The sequence below is a fragment of the Chiloscyllium plagiosum genome, chromosome 40, assembly GCF_004010195.1.
Source record: "Chiloscyllium plagiosum isolate BGI_BamShark_2017 chromosome 40, ASM401019v2, whole genome shotgun sequence".
Lineage (NCBI taxonomy): Eukaryota > Metazoa > Chordata > Chondrichthyes > Orectolobiformes > Hemiscylliidae > Chiloscyllium > Chiloscyllium plagiosum.
This window is the reverse complement of record NC_057749.1, coordinates 5,648,020-5,669,829: the sequence shown is the minus strand read 5'-3', so window position 1 is coordinate 5,669,829 and position 21,810 is coordinate 5,648,020. Positions and strand designations below refer to the sequence as shown.

The 21,810-nt window shown below is 41.6% G+C and overlaps 1 protein-coding gene across 1 annotated transcript in view; it reads left to right on the top strand.

Annotated features, from left to right (window-relative positions):
• LOC122542470 (dual oxidase 1-like) overlaps positions 1–21,810 on the top strand; it is a 115,139-nt gene that overhangs the window by 71,730 nt on the left and 21,599 nt on the right. Inside the window, exons 20-28 of the mRNA XM_043680203.1 lie at positions 2,820–2,913; positions 4,899–5,074; positions 6,306–6,369; positions 12,556–12,654; positions 14,279–14,457; positions 17,052–17,282; positions 18,022–18,121; positions 19,354–19,403; positions 21,029–21,156. Coding sequence (XP_043536138.1) covers positions 2,820–2,913; positions 4,899–5,074; positions 6,306–6,369; positions 12,556–12,654; positions 14,279–14,457; positions 17,052–17,282; positions 18,022–18,121; positions 19,354–19,403; positions 21,029–21,156 — 1,121 coding nt within the window. The remainder of the gene's footprint in view (positions 1–2,819; positions 2,914–4,898; positions 5,075–6,305; positions 6,370–12,555; positions 12,655–14,278; positions 14,458–17,051; positions 17,283–18,021; positions 18,122–19,353; positions 19,404–21,028; positions 21,157–21,810) is intronic.

Genomic DNA, 21,810 nt, shown 5'->3' with positions numbered 1-21,810 from the left:
AAAAATGGGATTTGAATAGTTAGGTGGTTGTTTTTGACTAGTGTGAATGCGATAGGCTGAAGGGTCTTTTTTTTCTATCCTGTAGATTTCTATGACTCTATAACTTCTTGTTTGTTAGTTGAACTTTTTTTTTACATTTACTTTGATTAATCAGGTGTCATACTACTCTGATATGTATAAAGAAATGACCAAAGCATTGATGTTCCTCACTCAGCTCTGCCTGTTAGAGTTAACATAAAGAAAGTCGCCTTGTATTTACATAGTGTCTTTCAAAACAACCAGCTATCTCAAAGCACTTTACAGCAGGTGAAGTAATTTTAAAGTGTAATAGCTGTTGTCATAAGACCTTAAGAACATAAGACATAGGAGCAGAAATTAGGCCATTTGGCCCATTGAGTCTGCTCCACCATTCAGTCAAGGCTGATAGGTTTTTCAACCTCATTTTCCCTCATTCTCCTTGTAACCCCTGATCCCCTTGGCAATCAAGAATCTATCTATCTCTGTTTTAAATATACTCAATGACTGGGCCTCCACAGCATTCTGTGGAAATGAATTCCACAGATTCACCACTCTCTGGCTGAAGCTGTTTCTCCCTATTTCTGTTCTAAAGGGTCTTCAGGACCTTGTCTGTCCTAAAATTGGAAACGTATTCCCAACATCCACTCGGTTCAGGCAGTTCAGGACTCTATAACTTCTTGTTTGTTAGTTGAACTTTTTTTTTACATTTACTTTGATTAATCAGGTGTCATACTACTCTGATATGTATAAAGAAATGACCAAAACATTGATGTTCCTCACTCAGCTCTGCCTGTTAAAGTTAACATAAAGAAAGTAGCCTTGTATTTACATAGTGTCTTTCAAAACAACCAGCTATCTCAAAGCACTTTACAGCAGGTGAAGTAATTTTGAAGTGTAATAGCTGTTGTCATAAGACCTTAAGAACATAAGACATAGGAGCAGAAATTAGGCCATTTGGCCCATCGAGTCTGCTCCACCATTCAGTCAAGGCTGATAGGTTTTTCAAACTCATTTTCCCTCATTCTCCTTGTAACCCCTGATCCCCTTGGCAATCAAGAATCTATCTATCTCTGTTTTAAATATACTCAATGACTGGGCCTCCACAGCCTTCTGTGGCAATGGATTCCACAGATTCACCACTCTCTGGCTGAAGCTGTTTCTCCCTATTTCTGTTCTAAAGGGTCTTCCCTTTCCTCCAAGGCTGTGCCCTCAGGACCTTGTCTGTCCTAAAATTGGAAACGTATTCCCAACATCCACTCGGTTCAGGCAGTTCAGTATTCTGAAAGTTTCAATCAGATCTCCCCTCATCCTTCTAAACTCCATCAAGTGTTGTCTCAGAATTCTCAAATGTGTAAGAGACTTAACAGCGAATTTACACAGAGCAAGCTCCCACAAACAGGGCAATGATTGCGAGTGCATGATTTTGTTTTATGTAGTTTTTGTTGATGGATAACTGTTGGCACAGACATTGAGAAGAACTCCCTGCTCTGTACATTAGTGCCATGGGATCTCTCACATTTACCTAAGCAGGCAGATGCCTCATCGGCTGAACATCTCATCCAAAGAGAACAGCACCGCTTCACTGCTGCCCTGGAGTTAGCCTATATTTTTGTGCACTGGTGTGTGACTTGAATACAGAACCTTATGATTCAGAGAAAAGAGCACTAACTGAGGTAATCATTGAATCCCTACAGAGTGGAAAGAGACGCTTCAGCCCAACAAGTGCACACTGACCCTTTGGAGAGTAACCCACCCGGACCCATTCCCCCTACCCCCCCTCCCCACCCTATATTTATCCCTGAACATGATGGGAAATTTAGCACGATTCACTTAACCTGCACATCTTTGGACTGTGGGAGGAAACCGGAGCACCCGGAGGAAACCCGCACAGACACGTGGAGAGTGTGCAAACTCCACACAGACAGTCACCTGAGGCTGGAATTCAACCTGTGTCCCCAGCACTGTGAGGCAGCAGTGCTAACCACTGAGCCACCGTGTTACCCTCAAATTCCTTTTGAGAACTCAGTGGAAGTCAGTTTCGTGGCTAATTAAACCAGCTAAAGTTAGCGAGGTGCTCATCATGGAAACAACTTGCTTTTCAGTCCCACAGTGAAAAGAAAATGTGTGCATGTTGCAGAAGATTTGGATCATTTACCTGGAAAGTTTGCAGCTACAATCAATGAAAGTGAAAACTTCGTGGCTTTGATTGGAAATTTAAAGATAAGTTTCTGCTTTGCAGATCCTAGTCTGATTTTCACTGTAGTTTAAAAAGGAGGGAATGTTCTTTGAAATACCAGGCTGGTCAGCCTGTCTCCAAAACAATGACTGACAGCTCCTGCTTTGTTTGACACTGTTACTGTGAAGCTCCAACTCTGTGTTGTGCAGAAGCTAAAATCTGTTTTGTTACTTGCAAATATTCTGCCATATCACAAAATTACAGAGCAGGTTAGAAATGTTAATACATAAGACCAAAACGTCAAGTTTGGAATAAGTAAATGGATTAGGCACACCCCCGTCTGTGATATTTTACTGTTTTTCTTAGAAGTTTTAACTAATACTCGTTAAAATGTTTCAATCCACACTTCCTCAATCCTGGAGATTAAACCCGCATTGTAGGTTCGGTCACTGGAGGAAGGGAGACTGGACTTGAAACGTTAACTCTGATTTCTCACTACAGATGCTGTGAGACCTGCTGAGCTTTTCCAGCAACTTCTGTTGTTGTTGAAGGTTTGGTCTCCTGTCGTGAAAGCATTCAATTTTTCATTTCCACAATTTAATATTTAACTATTTGATTTGTCTAGGTACTCCTGAGGAGAAATCAAAGCTAATGTTTGCAATGTATGATGTCGATGGGAGTGGTTCCATGTCAAAGGAAGAGTTCTCACAACTGCTGAGGTAAATGAAATAAACATTATTCACATTTAATATTGTTCTTTATCCAGTGCGCATGTAATTGTTTCTCTGGACAGTACCTATTGTGCATTCACAGGCTTGCTTATATCTTATACTGTCTGCTTTAGCTCAAAATATTCCAGAGATGGCACTTGTTCTAAATCCAAACAGGTTTTATTATAGTACTTTGAAATATCTTTGAACTTTCAGGGTTTTAACACACATAGTCTCAATCCACAATCCAGAAACATTGTCCCTGTAGTTTTCATTACTTAACTCTCTAGTCTCATCAATAGGCTTAAGCAATCAAGTGGAGTTAGTAAGTATCAGTTCCCAGAAATAACATCATCAAACACTCGACAATAGAACCATTGAACACTAAAGTACATGTTGTGATATTATAAAAGTTTGATTGAGGATTTTCTCTGATGTGTCAAGTTCTGGGTGGTACACTTTCAGAAAGAATCTGAAGACATTAGTGAGAATGCAGAATTCACAAGAATGGTTCCAGGAATTAGTTACCTCAATTGTTGCTTTTCTTGGAGAGAAGAAGGCTGAGAATAAAATTGATAGAGGTATTCAAAATTTTGTACCTGGGCAAAGCCCTTCCCATTGGCGAAAGGATCAAGAAGGATAAATCACCAGATTGAAAGTGAATAGTAAAAGAAATATTTGGAGACACAACCAGAAATATTTTCATGCAGTTGGTGGTTGGGATCTGGAAGCCTGAGGTTGTGGTAGTGACAGGTCAACTGAGGCATTCGAAACGGCATTGGGTTATTATCTGAAAGTGAAGTTCATGTCGGTCTATAACAAGAAGGCTGTGGCAATAGGTAAATTGCTCATGAAGGTAGCTGGCACAACACAAAAGGCTTTGTTTTGCGCTGCATCTCTGCTGTTGCACCTCTGCGATTCAGTGCCCTGTTTAGAGTAACCAAACAAATAGGTTGTTTCAGATAAAAAAAAGGGGACATTTTCGCAATAGCTCTGAAAGTGCTGTTACAGAAATCATGTAGATCGGTGCGTGGTAATAAAATCAAATATATTATTTGAGTATATCCAAACAATTTCATCATCATCTTGTTCCTCTTATAACTGAGGGGTCCAACATGAGATTGGCATGGATCTGGCAGCTCATGTTGATCCCCTAACCCTCACCCTCATCCTCAACTCATGCTCACCCAGGAGCTTCTGCAGTTGTGCAGTATCCGGCCTTCCTCTGGGAGAGGTGGGTATTGTGACTTTGGCATAGATGTTCCATGACACAGACCAAACCAGATTCTGATGTTTGCCTCCACTTGGGCCAGTCAGCTACATTGCTTTCCCAATAGAGGAGGCCTGCATTCCAAAAATTTGGAATGCCCTTTTTTAAGATCGTCCTGTATCATTTGTACTAACCACCTTTATGTGGCTAGCCTTGACACAGATAGCCATTGAAATCTGCCTGGAGTATCTTATTGTTCTTTAGACCTCTTGCCCCTAGAGCATTATGGATATTCCATCACTGATTATCTTTATTGATGTAGACTTTTGATCTCATTGAAAACCAGGGATGTTGGGGATTAGGAGAAAGTGAGGTATACAGATGCAGGAGATCAGAGTCAAGAATGTGGTGTTGGAAAAGCACAGCAGGTCAGGCGGCATCCAAGGAGCAGAAGAATTGATGTTCCGGACATAAGCCCGATTAGGCAAGAAAGTGGATTTGAGGCACAAGATCAGTAATAGTCACATCATACTAGAGCAGAGACGTGTAGAGTCATATAGTCTACTCTTGCTCCTTGTTTATTTTCTTCAAACAAACAGCAATTGGCCATTATCTCGCTATGAAACTAAATTAAACAGAGTACTACTCTAAAGATACTTTTCTGATTTGATGAGAAACATTAGTAACGTCTTTGTATTGAGTGGAAAGTTAAAACTCATGTGAGTATCATAATTTTTTGTTCCATTTGCTTAAAGGCAGGGCTGTTTTCCTTTTAATATTTTAGGTCTTTCATCGAGATCTCAAACAACAGCTTGCCAAAGGGAGAGATAGAGAATGTGATGGAGTCAATGTTCAAAGATGCAGGATTTGAAGATAAAGAGGAGATAATGTGGGAGGATTTCCATTGCCTGTTCCGTGACCATTACCAAGAGATGGAGCTTTCTCAGCCTGCTCTGAAAGGTCATCAAACCTTTTAGAGTATTAAAGACCGGTGAATCCTATGTTTCCAAATAGTAAAGGCAAATTGGTATTTTATAGCCATGATTATCTGGGTCATTATTTGGGGGCAATATAATGTGCAGGTTCGTTTATGTAAGGATTGGATATATTGCTGCACTCACCAAATCACTGACTAATACCTTTCCTTTCAATTACCTTCACCATGTTGGCTAATACCTTCCCTAATTTTTCCTCCTGATAAAATCTTTCTGTCTTTATTTGAAATAGGTACAGTAGTTAGTTTATGGCAGCATCTATGAAACAAGGAGCAAATGGTTACTGTTTCAAGTTAATGCTCATTCATCACACCTGTTCATCAGAAATGTTAATATTTTTCTTTTCACTAATAATGCCAGGTTTAAAAAGAAAATTGTGAGATCCAAGGGCACAATTCATTGTCCAACCCTAATTTCCTTTGAAAGGCTGGTGATGAGACGTCTTTTTGAACCATTGCAGACCTTGTGGCATGGGTATACTCAACAATGCTGTTAGGGAGGGAATTACAGGATATTGGCTGAATGACAGTGAAGAAAGTGACAATGTGTGGAGGTCAGAAGCTTATTATTTTGTAGCAACGGATTTCCCAAAGTCTGACCACCATCTCTAAGACACAAGTTAAGAGTGTGAAGAATACTCCCTCTTTGCCTGGATGAGTGCAGCTCCAAGATCACTCAAGAAGCTCGACACCAACCAGGTTAAAGAAATCCACTTGATAGGCATCCCATCCACCACCTTCAACGTTCACTCACTCCACTCCACAATGATGACAGTATGTACCATCTAGACAATGCACTGTGGCAATTCACAAACTTTTGATAGATACCACAATCTCAAACATGTAGAAGGACCTAGTCAGCAGATGCGATGGTCCCTACTAGCCGTGAGTTCCTCTTAAAGTCACAGATCATCCTAACTTGGAAATATGTGGTCATTCCATTAGTATTGCTTTGTCCAAATCCTGGAAAGTCCTTTTTGACAGCATTGTGGATGTAAGTAACCACCACCTCCTCAAGAGCAGTTAAGGATGGACAACAATTATTGGCTTCATCATTGGCATCCACGTCCCACAAAACAATTTAACCCAACCACAAGTCGAAGTAAAACTGAGAAGATGTTATCAATGGTACTTTTACTAACTTGTAGCTTGGTACTTTTACATTTGATGTTAATTGTTGTGAATTTATCACTTCAGGACCTGAAGGAAAGAAACATGACAAAGCAAACCGGGTTTCCTTCGTAATAAAGAAAAAGAATGAGTAAGTAAATCACAACCAATTAACGCGATCCAATAGAGGAATTCAAAATTATGTGGACACTGGGATACAGCGGGAAAATGTTACCACTTGTACTGGGGCCATTTTAGAGACCATCATTGTAATTGTGGGACTAATAAATTCTGTAATAAATTCAGACTCTAATCTCCTGCATCTGCAGTCCTCACTTTTTCTTAATGAATTCAATAACCAATTTAGAAGATTGACGAGCTTACTATTGCAGAAAAGTGATAAAGGTAAATAGCACAAATGCCTTTAAGGGGAAGTCAGATAGGTGCATGAGAGAGAAAGATATTGCTATCTGGGTTAAAGTAAGTATAGGTGGAGGAGGTCCATGGAGATAATATGGACCAACATAATCCTTTTGGATAGAATTGCCAGATTCTGTGCTGAATATTTTTTATTTCAAAAAGTGCACCTTAAAGAATGATGGGCTCACACTACCAGTAAAAATACAGTGAAACAGACCCCTAATAAATTTGGAAATGGACTCATTTACACAGTTGGTACTTCGTTAGGGTGTATCAGTGGCACAAGTAGATGAAATCACAACATCTCTTTCATACTACCTCACTTGGAAATGTAAAATTTTTTTATCGAATAATAGAATCCCTACAGTGTGGAAACAGGCCCTTCGGCTCAACAAGCCCACACCGACCCTCTGGAGGATATCCCACCCAAACCCATTCCCCTACCCTATTACTCTACATTTACCCCTCACTAACACATCCCTGAACACTATGGGACAATTTAGCATGGCCAATTCACCTAACCTGCACATCTTTGGACTGTGGGCTCATTTCTGAAGAAGGGCTTATCCCCGAAACGTCGATTCTCCTGCTCCTCGGATGCTGCCTGGCCTGTTGTGTTTTTCCAGCACCACATTTTTCAACTGTGGGAGGAAACCACAGCACTTGAAGCAAACCCACGCAGACATGGGGAGAATGTGCAAACACCACACAGACAGTCGCCCAAGGCTGGAATTGAACCCGGGTCCCTGGCGCTGTGAGTCAGCTGTGCTAACCACTGAGCCTGCGCCATCACTGTCACTGAATCAAAATCCTGGAATTTCTTCCCTAGGGATGTTGTGGAACTATCTTTCATTTTCTATTCCCTTGTGGGATGTAGGGGTCACAGGCTGGCCAGCATTTATTGCCCTTCCCTTGAGCTGCCTTCTCGAACTGCTGTAGGTCGACCCAACATGTCCTTTGGGAAGCAATTCCAGGATTTTTGACCCAGTGACAGTGAAGGAGCAGCGATATATTTCCATGTCAGGATGGAGTGTTGCTTGGAGCAGAACTTGCAGGGGGTGATGTTCCCATGTATCTGCTGCCCCCGTCCTTCTAGATAGAAGTAGAAGGTTCTGTCTAAGGCTCTTTGGAGAATTTCTGCAGCACATCCTGTACCTACAGCATGTGGACTGCAGCAGTTCAAGAAGGACGCTCACTGCCACCTTCTCAAGGGCAACTACGGATGGGCAAAAGATTACTTGCCAGCCAGCAACACCCACATCTCACAAGTGAATACTCTTAACCTTAAGGTCTGACCTGGGCCCATTTGTGTGAAGATATGGTCAGTGCTCACAAATCAATATGCTTCTATTATTTTAACAAATTATCATACTACCAATAACCTAAAATGTCAGTATCCTGTATAACCAAAAGACGAGAGGCAAATGTAGGCCATTCAGCCCAACAAGGCTCCTCAAGAGATCTGGGAGGTGCTTAAAGACATATTTTATTGATCCATAAAATATAGGAAAGTTGTAGGTTTAATCAGAAGTCTACATTAATTATTCTTGTTTAAAGCAATGCAGTGGGTGTCAATAGCCATGGGGTCTGGAGAACATTGCTCAGAGTTCCTCCCCTTGCAAAAAGGGTCACTGCTTATAGTCATAAAGTCATAGAGATGTACAGCATGGAAACAGACCCTTCAGTCCAACCCATCCACACCGACCAGAAATCCCAACCCAATCTAGTCCCACCTGCCAGCACCCGGCCCATATCCCTCCAAACCCTTCCTATTCATATACCCATCCAAAAGCCTCTTAAATCTTGCAATTGTACCAGTCTCCACCACGTCCTTTGGCAGCTCATTCCATACACGTACCACCCTCTGCGTGAAAAACTTGCCCCATAGGTCTCTTTTATATTGTTCCCCTCTCACCCTAAACCCATGCCCTCTAGTTTTGGACTCCCCGACCCCAGGGAAAAGACTTTGCCTATTTACCTAATCCATGCCCCTCATGATTTTGTAAACCTCTAAAAGGTCACAATGGGTGTCCATGTCTGCAGATAGGCAATCCTGCTTCTCATTACTTTGCATGGTCCTATCCTTCTGGTTAAACACAAATCACACCCTTGCCAATGAATTATCCCAATCCCCTCCACTTTTGACTGTCCATGCTTCACTGTTGCAATAATCCTACATCCTGTGTTCATGAATCCTGCAGTAACATATGACGGTGTTACAATGAGAGAGATTCTGGCTGAACAGCATCATCAGGTTGGAAAGTGAATTTCACTTTAATGAAATCCATTCTGGGATTAGCAACTCCATGGAATACAGGTGTTTTTTTCAGACACAACCAAGTATGAAGCAGAAATAGCCAGAGAAACTCAGCAGGTCTGGCAGCATCTGTTGAGACAGGAACAGTCAGCATCTTGAGTCCACTGACTTTGCTTCAAACCATTCTAAAGAAAGGTCCCTAGATCCAAAATGTTGAGTGTGTTTCTATAGAAAGTGCTGACTTTCTCAGCTATTGCTGTTTTTGTTTCAGATTTCCAGTTCTTTCATTTTGTTATTCCAGATAGCATGACTCATTAGTTGTGTATTCACAGACATGCAGCTTGGCCAAACTAATTCACTGAAAAACACCATTTAACTGCTGATTGTGAATTTATCACTTCATGGTGGCACACTGCTGCCTCACAGTGCCAGAGACCCGAGTTCAATTCCCGCCTCAGGCGACTGACTGTGTGGAGTTTGCACATTCTCCCCGTGTCTGTGTGGGTTTCCTCCGGGTGCTCTGGTTTCCTCCCACAGTCCAAAAATGTGCAGGTTAGGTGAATTGACCATGCTAAATTGCCTGTAGTGTTAGGGGCAGGGGAATGGGTCTGGGTGGGTGGCGGGTTGGTGTGGACTTGTTGGGCCGAAGGGCCTGTTTCCACACTGTAAGTAATCTAATCTAAAAGTGATACAATCAGACAAATGAGTAGCTGCATGCTAATATATTCAAGAGGTCACTTTACTAGGTCTGGGTTTCATGATTTATGTTTTAAGTCCCGTTCCAAAGTTTCATGCAAGACATGACAATTGTCTGACCATTGTCCATTATAAGTAGCCTTTTTAATTTCCCAATACCGCACAAATTTTAAATCCTTTTAAATTAAATGTGTTCTTATCTGGAGGATTGGCTGCTGGACTGAGCTACCAGAACTAAATCAGACTGGGGGCGGAGGGGTGCTCACACCATTCTGATAATGGAAAACAGGCACAGAAAAATTAGATTCCGTACAGTGTGGAAATAGGCCCTTCAGCCAAACCAGTCCACACCGACCCTCCAAAGACTAACCCACCCAGACCAATTTCCCTCTGACTAATGCACCTAACACTATGGGCAATTTACCTGACCTGCACATCTTTGGACTGTGGGAGGAAACCCACGCAGACACGGGGAGAATGTGCAAACTCCACACAGACGGTCACCCAAGACTGGAATCGAACCTGGGACTATGAGGCAGCAGTGCTAACCACTGAGCCACCATGCCGCCCCAAATCCCAACCAATATGAAGCTTCTCTTTCCATGTTTTCCCAATGGAACAGCCTCCACTTTCCTAAAGTAATTATTTCCCACAGACTGTTTATCTCAAGTGGTACAGGCCTTGTGATCACAGTAGGACTCACGCCATATCTCAGCTTTCTACTGAGGCCCTGCTGAAACGAGTATCGTCTCACATTTCTTAAGTTAACCTGAGATGTGCCCAGCACATTTGTTACCTTCTCATGGCTGAGGGAGGAGACAGATTAATTGAGTTTTCCCTAGCCTGATGGAAAAGCTATCACTCATGTAAACAAAAGAACTCGTGACAAAACATGTCCAGAGTCCATTTTCCACTTCGCGTTATCTGGCAATCTGCCTCTGATCAGAGGAAAGTTTCGAACTGCAAAGACCTGAACATTTGGTTAGATACATGGATTTTATTCATTGTAACTGATCAGTTTAAAGAAAAAGAACTTTTTTTTATTTGTGATCTCTTCTCTGTGCAACTTCAGGATTTGCAAGGCTTGTTGCTTAATTCTTCAACCATTAACATTATATGGCGTATCTCAATGTGCCAAGAGATGGGCAATGTGCTTCACCTAACTTGGCATTCATCCCGCTTAACTATTGCCACACCTCCTGTTCACTGTCAGCAGACACTATCAAAAAACTGATTTCTCCCAGGATACATCCATCTTCCTTGCTGAAGGAGGTCATGCAGAATTAAGAAGCCTTTCAGAATAGGAGGACAGAAATCTTCAACAAAAAAAATGTTTTGTTTGTACTCCCACACCTAGACTTTAAAAGAATGTCATGAAACTTTGCCAAACTAAACATTCTTTTAACTTCATAATGACATCCAACTAAGTTTATCAGTTTAACTATGTTGGTTAAATTACTAAAATATACACAGGTATTTGTAAGATTCAGATGTTCCAGGTTTAATCCTTGCCATCAGGCTCTGAGATTTGATGTGTTCTATATTTCACTCTGAGCATGCCGTATCTCAGATTTTAAATTTAGTGTTGATCTTGCTGTTTGTGCACCTCCTCTGCAGCCAGACATTGTGTTCTTCGCTCTGTTCGGTTACCCTGATGTACTTTGTATGGTCTGGTCTGCCTGTGCTGCACACAAAACAGAACTTTTCAATACATGTGGCAATAATAAATCAGTTCACATCAAATGTGTTGGGCATCCAATCTACTTGTGAGCATGAGTTTGTGAAAGAGAGGACTATCAGTAAAATAAAGCCACAGGTGTTCCTTATCTGGCTGAGCCTCAGGATTAAAAGATAATTATTTAAATATCTTTGATTGTCTCCACAATGTCTTAATTAGATTCCCTACATTGTGGAAACAGGCCCTTCAGCCCAACAAGTCCACACCAACTCTCCAAAGAGTTACCCAACCAGACCCATTTCCTCCTGACTAATGCATCTAACACTATGGGGCAACTTTGCATGGCCAATTCACCTGATCTGCATAGCTTTGGACTGTAGGAGGAAACCCACGCAGACGCAGGGAGAACGTGCAAACTCCACACAGAGAGTTGCCCGAGGCCGGAATCGAACCCAGGTCGCTGGTGCTATGAGGCAGCAGTGCTAACCACTGTGCTGACCCCAAATTTGTTGTTATTTATAATATTGTTAGGTTATTTTCCAAAATGTGTTACATATGGTAGGAAGGTGTCATATGATTCCTGTGTCAGAGAGGTGTTCACTAGACAACAGTACTTTAGTAAATCAGAACATGTCTAATCAAGACTTAGTAGCCTCCTTGCTTTGGAAGCAATAGGTTGTGAGTTGAACAGATTCTGGATCAGTGGTGCTGGAAGAGCACAGCAATTCAGGCAGCATCCGAAGACAGGCAAAATCGACGTTTCGGGCAAAAGCCCTTCATCAGGAAGGTCTGATCCATCAGTGCAATACTGAGGGAGTGCTGCACTGTTAGAGGTGCTGGTTTAGAGATAACACATCAGTGCAGCCTCATTTGGCAATTCAAGCAATAATACTATTCAAAGCAAAGAAGGGAGTCAGCATGTGTACTGCCCACCACTGATTTCAACAAACACAGCACACTACATGAGCTAATTGTTTGACACAACTAATGCATTTTATGGGATCTTGCTTAGCACAATTCAGCATGCCTGTATTCCTGTGTCACAGCAATTATACTTAATTGATTAGATAGGAAGTGTTTTCGGATGTTTTGCAAAGGTGGTTGTTGCTACAATAAACCGGTATTTGTTGTTCCTGTTTCTTAAAGGTGTTTTTGATTCACGTCAGTATTTTCTTGTGTAAACCTGGTAAACCTCATTTAGACAACAGCTAGGGAAGTTGTTTTCACATGGGACTTCGGTAAATTTTCTTTCAAGCCTCACAAGCCATCACTTTGACATTTTTCAGAGGGTCAAAGGGCACAGAAAACCAACAAGAAACCAGTCCAGCTGAAACCTTGAGCCCGGATCATTTTGTCCTGGATTTGCGGAAACGATTTGGCAAGAAGTAAGAAATGAAATACAATATTAGCTAAGTATCACAGCCGCAGGATTATTCAATCAGTTTAAGTCACAAGTTGCTTTTATATCAGGAGCAAATCTTTGCTAAATTTCAATCGGGGTGGGGGGAAGAATAAACATAGAAACATAGAAAATAAGTACAGGCCATTCGGCCCTTCGAGCTTGCATTCAATAAGATCATGCTGATCTCAGTATCTCACTCCTGCCCTCTCCCCATACCTCTTGATCTCTTCAGGGCCGTGTCCAGCTCCCCTCTTGAATATATCGAACAACCTGGCTCCAACAGCTTCCTGTGGGAGAGTATATTACAAACTGTCTGAATGAAGAAATTCTTCCTCATCTCAGTCTGAATGGCCTACCCCTTATTCTTACACTGCAACCCCTAGTTCTGGATTTCCTCAACATCAGGAACATTCTTCCCACATCTAGCCTGCCCAGTCCCATCAGAATTTTATATGTTTCTATGAGATCTCCCCCCCGCCCCCCCATTCTTCTATATTCCAGTCTATACAAGCTCTGTCAATCCAATCTTTCCTCATATATCAGTCCTGCTTTCTCGGAGTCAGTCAGGTGATTTTTCTCTGGACTCCATCAAAAACAAGAATATCCTTCCTCAGAAAAGGCGACCAAAACTGCACACAATACTCAAGGTGTGGCCTCACTAAGGCCCTGTATAACTGCAACAAGGCTATATCAGTCCTGCTTTCTCGGAGTCAGTCAGGTGATTTTTCTCTGGACTCCATCAAAAACAAGAATATCCTTTCTCAGAAAAGGCGACCAAAACTGCACACAATACTCAAGGTGTGGCCTCACTAAGGCCCTGTATAACTGCAACAAGACAGCCTTTACTCCAATACTCAAGTCCACACCATACAAAGGAGAGCATGCCATTAGCTTTCCTCATTGCCTGCTGCATCTGCATGCCAACCTTCGGTGACTATTCCACCATGACATCCAGGTCTCGTTGCACCTCACTTTAAAGTCAAAGAAACATTCAGCGCTCCAAACGCTATTGGATAACCTTCCTGCTTTTCTAACAAAATGTAAAAACAATTCTCTTTTTGACGATTGCTCTGTGAAATTTGGAGCATCTTTTGATTTACCTCAGTAGCAAATAAAATCATATATCTGAGCTATCAGCAGGGATAGCATCCTAGCAAGTAAAAAAAAATCAAGGAATTGTTTTCATTTATTGTCTACACAGCTTTAGAAAAGAAAACTTTCTTTAGAGATGTTGATTTTAGAGGTTGTTTTTTCTTGATAGAAGAGGTTATCTTGCAAGATACAATAAATGCTGCTTCTCAGAGGACATTAAACTAAGGCCTCCTGGCTTTTGGTGCAATTTTGAAAAATATTAGCATTGTTCATCTCTGCCCTGGCCAATATTTATTCCTTCACAAAAATTGCTAAAACTCAGATTATTTTGTCATTATCTCATTCCTGTTTATGGGAACTTACTGTGCAGAAATTGTCAACTGCTTTTCCTACATTGGATAGTGAAGACATTTCAAATGTGCATCATTGTCTTTAAAGTCCTTGAGGCATACCAACAGCATGAAAGATGCTTTATAAATGTAATTCTTTCTATTCTATTCTGTTTGTGTTTCAAGATCTTCTCAAGCCATGAGTAAAGTCTTTGCAGAACCAAAACGGGAAAAGTATACCAAAAATAAATTTTACCAGAAATACCATGAATATAGACAATATATTCAAAATCATCAACGTCAAATTTTTTGTGTAATCATCTTCTTTGGAATTACTGCGGGTGTCTTTGTTGAACGTGCCTATTGTAAGTACCATGTTATATTTGCGTAACCAACCATTTACAATTAACAGACCATGTTACCATGGGAGCAAGAGGAGGCTTTTTTTGGGCCTTTTTTAACTGCTTTGTTAGATTATGACTTATCTGTGACGTAGCTTCATATATTTGCCACCTGGGTTACAAACAAAATCTCAATTTTGCAATTTCTATTTTACCCTCTCACCCTGACCGCAGCCTCATTAACCTTTTCCAAGAGAAAATTTAAGACTTCCACACCCCTTAGGTGAATAAATGATTCCTTGTTTTAACCCTGAATGACCCAATTCTAATTTTAAGCTTACATCCCTTTTGTTTTGTATACTTCTGTGAGATGAAGTGGTTAACTACCAAATGAAGAGTAATTATGCTTATCAAATGATTTGACGGTTTTAAATCCTCAATTAAATTGGGGTTGTGATCTCCAAGTGGTGTAACTGCTTCACTGTTAATCCAGCGAGCCAGTTAATGATCTGGGGACCTGGGTTTGAATCCTGTCATGGCAGATGGTAGACTTTTGAATTCAATAATAATCTGGAAATAAGGCTCTAATGATGACCACAAAACCATTGGAAAAACAATCTGGTTCACTAATGTCCTTTAGGGAAGGAAATATGCCATCCTTATTTGGTCTGGCCTACACGTGACTCCAGATAGCAATGTGGTTCACTCCTAACTGTCATCTGCACAATTAGATTGGACAATGAATGCTGCCATTGCCAGTGATGCTCACATCCCTTGAATGAAGAAACAAAAATCACTCTCTAATATTCTATTGCCTCAAGTGAAGAGAGGCAAAATCTTGGGTATCACTCTGATGTATCAATGCTACATCTTCTCCAAGACAAATACTTATTTTCTGAGTTGCGATAGCTGGAACTGAATGTGGCATTCCCCACATGATCTGATCAAATTTTGCTATAACCACAGTGCTGTTAGGAAGAGAGTTTCAGGATTGGAGCCCGGCAGCATTGCAGGGGTGGAGATATAGTTACAAGTCAGGATGGATATGACTTTGAGGTACAACTTTTCACACCTATCTGCTTTTTAAAACTATATGCGGCCGTACAGGACATTGGTTAGGCTACTTTCGAATATGTAATTCTGGTCTCCCTCCTATAGGAAGGACGTTGTGAAACTTTAAAGGGTTCAGAAACGCTTTGTTATTATGTTTGGAGGGTTTGTGTATAGGGAGAGGCTGAATAGGCTGGGGCTGTTTTCCCTGGAGCATCGGAGGCTGAGGGGTGACCTTATAGAGGTTTATAAAATCATCAGAAGCATGAATAGGGTGATTAGACAAAATGGCAAAAGTGAGGACTGCAGATGCTGGAGTTTAGATCAGAGTGGTGCTGGAAAAGCACAACAGATCAGGCAGCATCCGAGGAACAGGAAAATGGACGTTTCGGGCAAAAGCCTGATGAAGGGCTTTGAATAGACAAAGTCTGATCTGAATAGACAAAGTCTTTTCCCTGGGTTGGGGGAGTCCAGAACTAGGTGAGAGAGGAAAGATTTAAAAGGGACTTAAAGGGCAACTTTTTCACGCAGAGGGTCGTGTGTGTGTGGAATGAGCTGCCAGAGGAACTGGTGGAGGCTGGTACAATTACAACATTTAAAAGGCATCTGGATAGGTACATGAATAGGAAGGGTTTAGAGGGATATGGGCCAAATGCTGGCAAATTGGACCAGATTAATTTCAGACCTGGTCGGCATGGATGAGTTGGACCGAAAGGTCTGTTTCTGTGCTGTACATCTCTATGACTCTAGGACTGACCTGGTAATCACCAGCTCCACTTTTCTGCCTTTTCCCCATAGCTTTTAATTCCCTTACTGATTAAAAATCTATCTCAACCATGAATATAATTATTGACCAAACCTCTGTGGCAAAGAGCTCCACAGATTCACTTTTTCTCTGACAGAAGAAATTTCTACTCAACTCTGCAACCCCTTATTGTGAAACTGTGCCCTCTGGTCCTAGACTCAGTGACATGGGGAAACATCGACCCTGTCAAATCCCTTAAGAATCTTATATGTTTCAATAAGGTTGCCTCTCCTCATTGCAAATTTAAATGAGACAGTGATTCACAAATGGAGTGGTTGCTCGGAGCTGGACAGTTGGTTTGTAATGAACAGTGATACCATCAGTGCAGATTCAATTCCCACACCAGCTTCAGTTAACGTGAAGGTTTCACCTTTTCAAACTTTCCCCTCGCCTGAGGCGTGGTGACCTTAAGTTAAACCATTACCAGTTGCCTCTCAAATGACAGAGCAACCCCACAGTCTGGTCAGGCTTTACCGAGTTGCTAAGGATATCACTTAAATCGAGTAGTTACATTCACAGTTATGTGAACAGGCAGAATATTTTCAATGTATTGAACTGTTGCTAAGATAGGTGTGAAAAGTTGTACTTCAAAGTCATATCCATCCTGACTTGTAACTATATCTCCACTCCTGCAATGCTGCTGGGCTCCAATCCTGAAACTCTCTTCCTAACAGCACTGTGGGTATACTACCTTACCCCAGAGTGGCAATGGTTCAAGAAGGCATGTTTGTGATATGTTGATGAATGCTCCCTTTCCCTTCAGACTATGCGGTGCTGAGAGAACATTCGGGAGTGCCCCAGACCACAAGAGTTGGTCTCATAATTGCCCGTGGGTCGGCAGCCGCAGTCTCCTTCATGTACTCGTACATCCTTCTCACCATGTGCCGGAACCTCATCACGGTCCTACGTGAAACGTTCCTGAATCACTACATTCCCTTTGATTCAGCCGTGGATTTCCATCGTTGGGTTGCGATGGCTGCTGCCTTTTTCTCAGGTACTGAGTATGACAATACGCGTGCGTAGTGGTGAACGGAGATTCCGCTGACTCTGACCTTGAGCTTTCAAGGAACCACGTCAATCATGGCTCAGTGTCAGGGGGAGGAGGGTAGTGCTCTCGCCTCTGAGTCACAAGGTTCTGGGATCAAATCCTCCAGATCTCAAAAAGCCCCTCCTCTGCAGTACTGCATGATTGGAGGGAGATGCTCGCTTTCCAAACAAAAATTAAACTGAGGCTCTCTGTGCCTCCAAGGGTGCATGTAAATGATCCATTGGCACAGGTGAATTTATCCCTGGTGTTTTGGATAATACCCTAAAAGGAAACAGATGAGCTATTTCTGTGAGCATGCTCTGCACAAAGTTGCTGCCATGTTTCCTACATTACATGTCAAAAAGCACATCATTGACTGTGATGTTGAATTGTTTTATAACTTTGAGCTGTGGCAGGGCCAATTTAGCATTGGCCTCGTAATTATATTTTGAGTAAGTTACAATCAGGAATCAATAATAGTTTCTGTAATATATGCAGTCCTGGTAAATTGATGAGTTCCCTGCTTAACAATAACTGTAACACGGTGGAAGCTTCAGTCCCATCCACTTGTGTTATATTTGAATATAACAAGAGGTAGATCTCTAACCCACTGCACACTCTGCAGTATTGATTACCCATTGTAGAACTGGGATATTGCTCGCAGCTAATTACACAACATATTTAGTTGGCTTTTTTTTATTTGTAGTGCTCCACAGTGCGGCTCACGCAGTCAATATCTACACTTTCTCAGCCAACCCACTCAGCGTACTAGCCTGCCTATTTCCTGAGGCACTCTACGATGATGGGTAAGCTAAGTTCTTAATCAGAAAGAATTTTGAACATTGGAAATCAAGCCTGTTGCACCGCTCAGCAAAAGCATGGCCAATCAGATTTCGGTCTCAACCTCACTTCCCTGCTGACTCGCTCATCACCTTTAATTCCCTGATGCATGCTAATTTGATTTGATTTATTGTAGGCACATGTACCTAAGTACAGAGAAAAGCTTTGTTTTGTGAGCAGCGCAAGCAGATCATAGCGAACAAGGACTTATAGATCATAAGGTGCTTAGACAGAGCAAGGTATACAAGGTTATGGCTGCACAAGAGGGGGCAAGTAGCAAGATCAACATTAACAAGATCAATATTATTTGAAGTTCTCTATATCTCGAAGTTCTTTATATCCTGAAGTGATCTGTATCCCAAAGTGCTCTATATTCCAACACCCACAATACTACCAGGTTTCCCTATAGTAGCTCGACAGTGATCCTTATTCATATTACTTTTTTGTTACCATTTAAATTCTGTTTTTGGTATCCAATCGAAAAATCAGTCATTCATGCGATTGATTGATTCAAGTCAAGGTGAGATCTCCACTTTTGAAGTAGATGAGCATTGAATATACTTGATCTTTCTGGATCCATCAAATTCTTTCATCTGGTAAAGTCCCGGTCCATAGCTGTCAGAGAAACAAAGTCAAACCTGTAGTTAAAAACCTGAAAGGCTAAAAGGCCAGGTATTTAAGAGCTGGGAGCAGGAGTAGGCCATCTGGCCCCTTGAGCATGCTCCGCCATTCAATAAGATCTTGGCCGATCTTTCCCCAGACTCAGCTCCACTTACCCGCCCGCTCACCATAACCCTTAATTCCTTCACTGTTCAAAACTCCATCTATCTTTGCTTTAAAAACATCAATGAGGTAACCTCAACTGCTTCACTGGAGGGGAATTCACAACCCTTTGGGTGAAGAAGTGCCTCCTCAACTCAGTCCTTAATCTGCTCCCCCCTTATTTTGAGGCTATGCCCTCTACCAGTGGAAACAATCTCCCTGCTTCTGTCTTATCTTTTCCCTTCATAATTGTATATGTTTCTATAAGATGCTCCCTCCCATTCTTCAAAATTCCAACGAGAACAGTCCCAATCTACTCAATTTCTCCTCATAAGCCAACTCTTTCAACTCCGGAATCACTCTAGAGAGCCTCCTCTGCACCCCCTCCAACCCCTTACTGCATTTCATAACTGATGATGTCTCTTTTCTCCTGTAGGTCTGAAATTCCCTTGAAGTTTTACTGGTGGTTCTTTCAAAATATTACAGGTACTTGCATCCCCTCACCAAGGGGGTGAATTACTTCTCTAAAGGAAAATTTGTGCACAAACAGTAAGCTTGTGATACCATGTAATGTCTACTGTTGTGTTAACTGGTTATCATCCAAGTGATCTTCCTTAGATAAAAAGTGTTGACTGTGAGGATCATTAGAACCAAGTGTGCCATTCCTTGTCCACAAATATAGACTTAGCATTCAAAGTAATCTGATCTGCAAACCCAGGATGATTTTCTTCCTCTCCCAAGTTCAGGGGTCACACGTCACTAGGTTTTGATTTAACAGGTTTATTTGAAATTAAAAACTCTCAGAGCACTATTACTCCATTAGCTGAACCTGATGAAGGAGCAACACTACAAAAGCTTGTGATTTCAAATAAACCTGTTGGACTATAATCTGGTGTCATATGATTTCTGACCTTGTCCACCCCAGTCCAACACCGGCACCTCCACTCCTTTTCCAGGGTGCTATGTGAATTTTAATTATCTCAGGTAAAGTTAAAAATCACATCATGCCAGGTTATGGTCCGACAGGTTTATTTGAAAGCATAATCTTTCAGAGCGCTGCTCCTTCATCAGGTGTGAGTGCGAGTGCTTCCAAATAAACCTATTGGACTATAACCTACTGTGGTGTGATTTTTAACTTTGTCCTTCCCAATCCAACACTGGCACCTCCTTACATGGTCTGGCCTATCAGGCTCCAGGTCCAAGCCAATGTGGTTGGTTCTTAAATCCCCTCTGAAAAGGCCAATTGTACGAAGAATGAACTAAGGATAGGTCATTCTGTGCTACAAGCCTGCTCTGCCATTCAGTGCAACTATGGTTGATCTAACTCATTCAATGCAATTAAGAATGGACAACAAATGCTAGCCCGATCAGTAATACCCACATCCCATGAAAGAATAAAAAAGAAATCAGCTAAAGCTCAGCACAGCACTTAGATTTATAGTATGCTGTCGATCTCTCAGGGTGTCTGAGTTGCTATGGTTCCTTGCTCATTAATAGTTGGGAATTATAGATAATGATGGCAGCAATTCTGATGTTATTTCAATTATATGGCTTACCAGAATGTCTTGCCATTGGCGTGTGTTGGAAGGATTTGCAGCCTGTTTGGCTGCATTATGAATCCACCTTCCTTGATCCCCAAGCCCTTGAATGGGACTCAAATACAAAGCATCTGACTCAGCGACACTGATTCTCAGCTGCTGCGCCACAAAACCTCCTGTACATAAACTGCATGGCGGTAACAACTCCAATCCTCATTCCTGTCAACCCCCTATCTCCTCTGAGAGCAGCTGCTAATTTAACAACGACGAGCATTGCAATGGGTTACCTGGAACTGCAGACTCCACCATCTGGAAATTTAAGTTGTAACTGCCTGAAAGTCATTGAATTTGTGACCATGGGAAAAGGAAAGGAAATCTGAGCTGTTAGGTTGGGTTAATATTCATCTCCCGGCCCTTTGCTCAACCTAGTGTTTGCCATTGTTTCTCCTGGATTACGGTAGACTTACAAGAAATTAATAGTCTCTGTCAGAAGTGCTGAGTCATGCATTATTGAGGAGTAATCCATCAGTCAGAACCTTAATAGGCGGTCATGATATTTATATTGTTTTTCAGGGATGACTGGAGTGCTTCTCCTCTTTTTCTTCTCAATTCTGCACGTCTTTGCCCTGCATCATTTTCGGCGCATTAGCTTCAGAGCGTTCTGGGTGTCCCACCATCTCTACATAGCGATATATGTCTTGGTAAGGAGATATCTTTAGAACTTCACAAGAGTGTCTACAGGTCCTAGTGAAAAATCACATTGGAATCAAAGGTTAGGTTAGTTTGAATGTGAGATTTGTTGAATGCCCATTTACGAATGTGGCGTAGTAATGGAATGACTGTGGTACTGAGTGAGCCACCCTGAGGCTGGGGCAAGTTCATAAATGTTTTTCGTTTGCAACTTGGTATCAAAAGTAGATCATGCAAGCATCCAAAGTGTGAGTAATAGAAACCAACTGATTCATTCATATCCTCAGGGAAGCAGATCTGCTACCTCTGCTCAAACTAGCCTGTGGTTCATTCTCGAGCCATATAACACTATGTAACCTTGAATTTCCTCTAAAGTGGTCTGGCACGCCAATTAGTTAACAAAACAATCGCAAGAAAGGCTGCCAAGCACCCACTGCCTCAGGGCTTTTAAGGATCAATAAAAATATGACCTTAATTGTGTCTTCTGCATTTTGATAATGGCTAACCAAAACAATTTCAAAATTACAGGAACAATGCTTACATTTTTGATTCACATCATGAGCGGATAAATGTGCCCACTGTCAGTGGGAAAGCCTATCCTCATTTTCCAATCTTTAAAATGTACTGTCATTGAATTTGATTCAATATTTATTTATCTTAAGCAG